Source organism: Ruditapes philippinarum, unplaced genomic scaffold (assembly GCF_026571515.1).
Source record: "Ruditapes philippinarum isolate M1 unplaced genomic scaffold, ASM2657151v2 ctg1516_1_1_1_1, whole genome shotgun sequence".
NCBI lineage: Eukaryota > Metazoa > Mollusca > Bivalvia > Venerida > Veneridae > Ruditapes > Ruditapes philippinarum.
The window spans coordinates 723,079-732,613 of record NW_026867184.1 but is presented as its reverse complement, the minus strand read 5'-3'; the positions used below and the strand labels follow the sequence as shown (position 1 = coordinate 732,613).

The 9,535-nt window shown below is 29.0% G+C and overlaps 1 protein-coding gene across 1 annotated transcript in view; it reads right to left on the bottom strand.

Annotated features, from left to right (window-relative positions):
- Positions 1 to 556: 556 nt before the first annotated feature.
- Positions 557 to 9,535, bottom strand: part of LOC132735187 (uncharacterized) — a gene marked incomplete at its 3' end in the record, with an annotated part of 41,020 nt that continues 32,041 nt past the window's right edge. The window contains exons 10-11 of the mRNA XM_060722111.1: positions 2,159 to 2,371; positions 557 to 784 (exon numbers count right to left, since the gene is read on the bottom strand). Coding sequence (XP_060578094.1) covers positions 557 to 784; positions 2,159 to 2,371 — 441 coding nt within the window. The remainder of the gene's footprint in view (positions 785 to 2,158; positions 2,372 to 9,535) is intronic.

Sequence of the window (9,535 nt, the reverse complement as noted above, 5' to 3'; positions counted from 1 at the left end):
ATGCATTTATTTCATTTTTACATCTTTTTATGACACGAAATGTCCCTACGTCGTCGAAAATATGAAAAGCCAGGAAAGTGTTACGTTGTAAAAAACATAAACAATTCCTTGATTTTATTTACATGTATCAAGTCATCAACATTTTACTAGTCTCATTCTTGTAAGTCATCAACATTTTCTTGATCAAATTCCTTTAAATCATCAACATTTCCCTGATCTCATTCTTTAAAATCATCAACATTTCCCTTAACTCAATATTGTTATATCATCAACATTTCCCTGACCTCATTCTTTTAAATCATCAATATTTGCCTGATCTCATTCTTTAAATCATCAACATTTCCGTGATCTCATTCTTTTAAGTCATCAACATTTCCTTGATTTCATTCTTATAAATCATCAACATTTCCGTGATCACATTCTTTTAAGTCAACAACATTTACTTTATCTCATTCTTTTAAATCATCAACATACTCCTGATCTCATTGTTTTAATTTATTAAACATTTTAATGATATAATTCATCAAAATAGTATTGAAAGAATTAAAGATATTACCGTTAAAGTTAGTATACTGCTCATCAACTTTGTTTGACAATTCCTCGCTCAGCGCTACGTAGACGGCTTTAAAACGTTGCCTTATACTATAAATAGGCTCTACACTGGATAATCTATTCAATACTAAAGAAACATTATCCGAATTCGAGTAAATCACTTTTGGAGGTTTTGCCAGATTACAAAAGACTTTGCCTTCCATAAACCTATCAATGAATATTAATTTAGTATCTGAAATAAATAGAAAAAATAACAGTATTTACATTTGAAAACTGCAGCTGAGGTAATCTATTTATCATAACAATACTCACAATTACATATTCCATTGACATTCACATAAATATAATACAATCCGGTTGTTATAACCCTACGTTCTGGATGTATTTACATGTCTTTACATGTCTTTTCATCCAGAACAGTTCCAGACTAAGATAACTAAGAGTGTGATGAACGCTTTAGAAGCCTTACTATCTACAATTAAACACAATAAAGGTAATGACATTTACATTAATATATGTGATAACTTAAATCATTTTATTTACTTGATAATTTATGTCTTATTCTTACATAATGCAATTTACTTTTATTCAGATTTTTATAGTTTGCTTTGATATTTTAACGGTTTGCTTTATCGCCCAACCAACACAGAATAAACCTCTGACAGGGTGAGAAAATGTGCAACCTGGCGGGACTCTAAGCCCTTAGAATACCGTACCGCGGCTATACCGAATGAGCTATTCGGCCGCTTATATACTATTTCCCCTAATAAGTGAACAGTTCTAAAACTTGACAAGCCTTTTGGCGAATTTCCAGCTTTACTGGCAGGGGAAGTTCGTGTATTTGACAAGGCACGAACGGGCTACTCAGTGAACACCGACGTTCCGTAGGCTAGCTGGAGGACTTCTTCTATACATATCTGAAAAGTCCAAAGGTCCAAGGAAGAATTTAAACCCTTAGCGGTAAAGGGAGCGGTTTAAGGTCAATGTTAATTAACAACTCCGTGTTAGATACCCCATAAATTTGGAAAGTAATTCACATATTTATGTCCCATATATTGCTAAAGGCAGCGAGTACAAAACCAATCAAATGGGTGAAAATAACAGCACTGAAATCAGATGCATTGACAGGGCTGTAAAGGCAACCTTGGCAAAATATTTATTTTTCTTTCTAAATTGTTCATCAAATAATCCATTAATGTTTCAAAATAAATACATAAAGAAGTTCCACTTTCACCTTAAAAAGACCAAAAAGTACGTATTTTTCTATCTTAGCCTACTTGTTGTAGGCTAGAAAATTTATTATACAAGCTTCCTATCGCATCAAAATATGGAAACTAAAAGAACCGTCAATTGAGCTGCTGAGACTTTTCCCGCTATTTAAATATTTTATTTGTAAGGGTTACTCTTCTCACTCATAAAAAGTGTTTGATGATTATTTCGATATATATATATTCGTTCAAAACCTTAGATAAACAAGCTGGGGATTTTATAAATTTCATTTTATAACTTTAAAAGCTATTTGAATAAATAAAATAAAATCATGGTATTCCTTTTCATCTGCCTGTAAATTTTAATTTTAAAATAAAAGCATACTTGAGTAACTTACTGTCGGAACAAGGTATATAAAAGTCTAAAAACTGTAATGAGAAAGTGTGTCTCTTTATGTCACGTATGTGTAGAGTCCATTTCTCAGATGATACTTGGTACTGAAGATTCAAGATGGAAAAAGATGTCAAAAACATTGACGGCAATCGGCATTGTTCTGTCCTGACTGAACCACTTCTAGTATAGCTTTCGGAAGATAAGCACGTCGGTGTACCTGTAATGAAATGAAGAATAAAAGCAAAGAGAAGATACTGCGAAAGAGTTTCAAGTAGAAAAGAGCTATGGTGAAATTTCGAAGACTTAAAATAATGATGATAATAAGTCTTCACGGGGTAAAGTATAATCATTCTTAAATAACACTTTCATACGTGTAAAAAACAGATATATCACAGTTAAAAGGAATTCCACTGAAGTTCAAAGGTCTAAAAACAAAAGTTTGAAAATCTTTAAAGTATCAAGTGGAACACTAAAATGGTAAAGTTTGCAAAGAATAACATAAAAATATACTAAGAATTGAACTTGAATATCGATTTTCTGTGCTATTCTTAGCCGAATTTGAGTGAAAAGCATTACAACCCTTTTCATTTTCTTGCCATTTTGCGCAAAAAGAATATTTATTCTAGAAAAACGGAATGAGGGAATGAACTGAAAATCTGCATACAAGTTATTAGTAAAGACCTTCATCAAATTATTCACAAATCTCGAGAAAATGTTCCCAGTCCTGACACGTGAAAAAACCTTAGTAGACTCCCTTTAATACATGTAAATGATTTTCCTAAAATTCCTGGCGGCAAATGATTCTTATGGTAGCTGATGAGGAACTTTTTTGTGCGGGATTGTCAAACTTTCGTCTTGTCGTCCTGTCGCTAAGGATATACGACAAACGGCGCGTTTTTGGCGGCGTCTTACTCCGCCTTGTCATGTTGTCGCCCGGCTAAAATCTTTGTTTGATCTTAAATGTCTTACTGTTACAATATTTTATTTCATTTCCTTCAATAAAGAAGGGCATGTGTTAAACCTACTCCTATTGCATTTAGAAACTGTTGCTACAGTATTATTTTTCATGTCGAACTTTGAAAAGGTTAAGATGTTTTGATGACTTTTTGCCTCTCTTTTACTGTTTAAAATATGCTTTTTTTGTAAAAACTGTTCATCCTTCCACTCTTTTGTAACACATTCTAACAAGATCGAATTGCTTGGGAAATATTAGTATTTTTGGGATTAAATGTTGTAAAACATGAAATTACGTTGTACTTGTTAGCTGTTATGTTTTTTCTTCAGGTTTGATTGGACCTCTTAATTTGGCTTTAGATATTCCGTATATAATAATTTCATTTTGATTTTTGATTTTTAAGTCTTGAATATAGTTCTGAGGGGCGCTTTTCTTGTATGTTTCTTCTCTTACTATAGTTATGATTCTTGAAAGAAATGTTTAACTTTGTATGTTTCGGATGACACGATTTAAAGCTGAGGAAGTTGTATGTGTCCGTCGATTTACTGTAGATATCTGTTGTTATATGTGTTTCAGATTTCATAACTAATACATCTAAAAATCTAAAAATTGCATGCTTGTTTCAATTTTATTCATCGTTAATTGAATACAGGGGTGTTAATTGTTTATTTCTCTTAACTAATCGTCTGTGTTAATATTTTCCCGACTATTAAAGAAAACAATCATCCAAAAGTCTTTTCCGATTCATTTTAATGTAGTTTAAAAATAATTCGTTGCCGTGTATTGTTGATAATCTTTCGTAAAATGTTTTCTCTAGATATATCCAAGTACCAAAGTACCCATAGCTGTACAATAAATGATAATGCAGTGAAAGAAGGACCTTGATACTTTAAAATGAACAGTCCTTTATAATTAGATGAAGTTTATCAAAGTCAAATTAAAGAAATTATATATTCAACAGCAGAAATAAATAAAACATCCAATCCAAATAATTTGTGGAAGATAATAAAAGGTGCAATAAGAAATGAAATATACGTTATGCAAGTTTTAAGAAAAAGAAAGAAAAAGAACAAGAGTTAAATTTGATTAATGAAATAAAACAAATAGAAGAAAAAATTCTTACAATTGATACCTATAAAGAAAGTGAGGATGAAAATTTTGAAAATGAAATTTTATTGTTTAAAAAAAAGAACTTGATGAAATATATGAATATGGTGTAAATGGCTCAATTTTAAGAGCAAGAGCTCTTCATGTAGAACACAACGGCATAAAATAGTAAATATCTTGCAAATTTAGAAAAAAGACAAGCAGAGAAAAAAGTTAAAAGTAGAAAATAAACAAATAATAGAAATAAAAGAAATATTAAAAGAAGAAAAAAATAATAATGAATGTTTATACAGATAAAGGTTATTTTAATAAAATAAATACAACCAAAGTATTTTGGGTTCTTCTTTTTATTTGAAATTTTTAATGTGTCACTGTTCACTTCAAATACAGTCTATCATAAAAGGACACAGCAGTACAGCATTACAGTAGAATAAGTCAGGGACCTGCAAATACATAAAATCAAATGATAAATAATACAATACTGGCTAAAGCCTGAAAACTATCATGTACATAGTATTACAATATACATAATCAGAAAGTAGTAATATACATACAATGTTTATCGAAATACTCTGGTGTGCCTAGTGGTCCATTAATCAGTCATCACTTTACATAATCAACACGATCCACAAATCACAATATTCTATGTTGAACATAAAATATTCAATTTATACAAAAAGGTATTTTCATCATAAATACAATACACAAATACATTGTTTATAAACTTACCAAGTTATGGACCTGCTCACATAAACAACAACCTTTCCCGTGCACTGCACACGTGTACACCCTTCAACTGTTAAAAGGCAATCAAAATAAGAATCATGTGCACAGGTTTCAGGGATGTGACATTGTTAAGATTTTATATTATTATTATTAATTGTTGGAGTAAATACTGCCATTTTAAGGTACATGTTCAATCGCTTTATGTCAATAAATAAAATGAGTCACAGACGGTGTCAGAAAGTATTTACTTTAATGCTAATAACTCCACATGAAGAACAAAGTACACTGCAAATATGAATACATTACTGAAATAAAATACATACCAAAGTTACCCACAAATAGTTAAAACATTTCCACAAAAACAATCAACATGTCTTCCACAAAAGTATCGAAAGCCGCGCTATACTTGAGTAAGTGATTTCATCAACTAATCAGGCCACTAAATAAGACCCTGACACAATAGAAAGGGATGTTTGTCAGGGATGTCCATTATCGTCTTTATTATTTATCTTATGTATAGAAATACTATCAAATTTCATAGAAAAGGATAGCGAAATTAGAGGAATAGAAATCGCGAATAAAACAATAAAGCAATCTTTTTTGCAGATGATGCAACATTTGATAATGATTGACCAGTGAAGTCTTTTGAAAAACTTGTATATGTCATAACAGATTTAGCAAAATCACTGGATTAAAACTTAATACAAAAAAAATCTACAGTTCTACGAGTCGGATCGCTCACAATCGCTCACAAAAAGTGATATAGAACTTTGTTAACATAAAAAATTCAATTGTACATCTGATTCAACAAAAACTCTAGGTATTATTTTCTCGTCTATTTACACAAAAAATGCAGATATAAATTAAGAACAAAAATTATGAAACTTTTTTGTTTTCTTAATACAAAGGCAACACAGAAAACTGACCCTTATGGGTAAAGTGATGGTAATAAAAACATTTGCCTGTTGTATCCATTTTTAGTTTTAGGAAACTCATCGCATAATAAGATAAAAGAAATAATTAAAGCAATATTTCAATAAAAAATTCTGTTTCTTTGGGATGGCAAGCCAGAAGAAATCACATGTAAAACATTAAAACTTAATGTTAAAAATGGTGGTTTAAAGATATATAAATGAGGACAATAAAGGATTATGGAAACTTTTTATAAATCAAAAGATGAAACAGTATGGAAATGACCTTTTATTTGACTGTAATCTTTCGAAATGAGATATTTCCTTATAATTCATACATTAACAATGTGCTGTCGTCATGGTTTCATATTCAACAAGAACACAATAATAAAATAGATAGCCTTAATCATATAAATATGGAATAATTCGAATATTAAAATTGATAATGAATTTGAGTACTATAAAACATGGCATAATAAAGGTATTCTATATTTAGATCATCTAAATGATTTTAGGAAAAATTAACTCTACAAATTTTAAGACCTTAAAAATATCTATGATGTGGAAAATGCTGAGTTTTTTAAAATATTACATGCTTGTGAATAATATACCAAAAGGATATCTTGATAGTCTGAAATCTACAAGAAATACAAGTACAAGATACACTCCTTAATAAAGTTAAAAAATCAAAATCTGTAAATAAGCTTTTATATAATATTCAACTTGAAAATGATGAAAGGTTCAAAAATACAAATGAAGAGAAATGGGGCAAAATATATATATTTTTGTATTTTTGAACCTTAAATATCATTGTATTAGTTGGAATACGTCTATGAATAAATTTGTATTGAAACTTTCTCAATGACACATCTGTAGTACTTTTAAATGGAACCATATATTGAGAAAGTTTCAATACAAATTTATTCATAGACGTATTCCAACTAATACAATGATATTTAAACATAGCCTTTGAAATTCAAGTATATGTGATTTTTGTGGTTGCAATTTAGAAATGCTTTACCATCTTTTTTGGGAATTTACTATTATACAAAATTTATGGTCAAAATTACATTCTTTTCTCTTATTAATCAATATCGTTTTCTCATATAATTTAGAAACAGTGTTTTTTCGAGAACTAAAAAACAATATTAATAGTATTTAAGTAAATTATTTCATCATACTTTTGAATAATTTATCCTTAAAATGAAATACCAAAATCATGAACTAACTTTTGATATTTTCAAAAACATTTTGTTATTGAGAATACAAATTGAAGAGGAAATTGCTTTTCTAAATGATAACGTTGAATCACATAAACAAAAATGGAGTAACTTGTTTAACACTCTAACCTACAAACCAAGAGTAAGCGAAAGTTAGAAATAAATTCAAAACCATAAGCGTAAGAAAAATAATTGAAATTAGCTCGCTTTATCCTTTTCTTGTCTCTTTTTTGTGTTTTTATGTTTTGTATGTATGTAGGTAAAAAAAGTTTGTATTGAATACCTGAATGTATGTTTGTGTATGTATATTTCTCTGACCTTTTCTTTGTTGTTGATCTCTCTCTTCTTATTTTTACTCCAATAATGTTAAATCATTTTTAATAAACTTCAAATTTCCTTTTTTTACTCTCTTCTTTTTCTACAAATAATGTTAAAATGTCTTTTATATATACTTTAAAATTTCATTTTTTATCTTAAATATGCTTTCTATTATTCGAAATGAATGAATATAATTTATGTGGTGGAAATATGGAGTGAATTGGTGTTCTATACTTTGTAATTTTTTGTTTTTTGAAAATATAGGTATAAGTCTATGAATTCAATGTTTATGTGTATGTTTGTATTGTTATACTTCAGATATGAAATAAATGAAAAAGCGCCCCTCAGAATTAACTACAAGACTTAAAACTCAGAATTACCAAGATGAAATTATTTCATACGGAATATCTAAAGCCAAATTGAAAGGTCCCATCAAACCTGAAGAAAACATAACAGTTAACAATAAGTACAATGTAATTCCACGTGTAACAACATTTAATCCCAAAAATACCAATATTTCCCAGGCAGTTTGATCTTGTGAGAATTTGTTACGAAAAAGTGAAAGGATGAAGAATGTTTTACAAAAAAAGCGTATTATAAACAGTAGAAGACAGGCAAACAATCTTCAACACTTCTTAACCCATTCAAAGTTGGACATGAAAAATAATACTGTAGCAACAGTTTCAAAATGCAACAGGAGGATGTGTAAGACATGCCCTTCTAATGCAAAGTTTGAGATCAAACAATTATGAACTGTATTTCAAAAAATGTGATATATTCAATAATTTGTGACAACTGTAAACAGTTTTATATTGGCCAAAACAAAATGAATTATGTAAACGTATGACTTTACATAGGCAACAAACAAACAAAGAGGAACTCAGAATGTTGCAAGTCATTAAACACATACATAAATGTTCAGGAAGTAAATTTAACATTTTTCCTCTGTATAAAATATTAAACGAAAGTGCCTTTTTTCGAGAAGAAAAAAAAACTTCTTATCAAATTATTAAAACCACAGCTTAAAGCTCAATTTTAATTATGAAAGAAACGCTGACGTTTTAATTCAGTCATATTGCTCGTTTATTAACCAATATTTATTCAGTAAACATTGTTAATTACAATGCGATTTGTGGCCATAAAATCATTTACATGTGATATTACCTTCCTTTCAATAAATGTCATTAATTCACTGCAAGATTGTACGAATTATGCTAAATGTCCGTAATATTATAATTTTACGGAAGAAATTACCATATTCTGCTTGACGGGAAAACGTTATCAATAAACGTTCCCGCATTTTTCATAAAGTTACGTCATTTGTTTATATGTGTATTGTTTATTAAAGTTTCGGCTGAAGATATGCAAAGAAAGCATTGATAGCGCTACTGAATACACTTTAGAGTTTATTATTTCTTAAACATTATTATTTTATTATTTATATCTATATACCTATATATTTATATTAAGAAATATTTATTATTAAGTCTAATATGTATTATTCTTTTATCCGATACAATAACGTAGATTCTCCTTGCTAGAGAAAACGTGATATTAGTTTTGATGTGTTTTGGATGTTGATAATTTTAGATATTGTATTTAAAATATATATCAGAGATTATAAAAGTCCCTTACTTAATAACCACTACATCTAGAAAAAAGGAGTCTGTCTGGACTTGATTGTATCTTAAATTGTATATATTTATGAAATAAATTAAGTATCTTTTCAAAATGTAATAAATCAATTAGAGATTGCCAACAGTCATCCAAGAATCTTTTCCATTTACATTTAATATACTTAGCAAAATCTTCACCTTTCTATTTGTTTAGTTCTGAATACATTGTTCTTCCACAAGAGTTGCATATGTTGGAGCAACCTTTGTCTCCATGTGTATCCTTTTACCTGATTGTAATATTGATTGTTAAATGAAAAATTATTATTTTGTACACTTATTTCAAGGCCATTTAATATAAAGCTCTTTTCAAAACAATCTGGTAAAAATTTAAGGCACTTTTAACCAAACTGAAATGGCTTCTAAACCTAGTTTATGGGGTATATTTGTGTACAAATTAACAATGTCAAATGAAACTTAGTTTGTATTTTCTTCAACTTTCTCTGGTATGTTATTCAGAAAATTAATAGC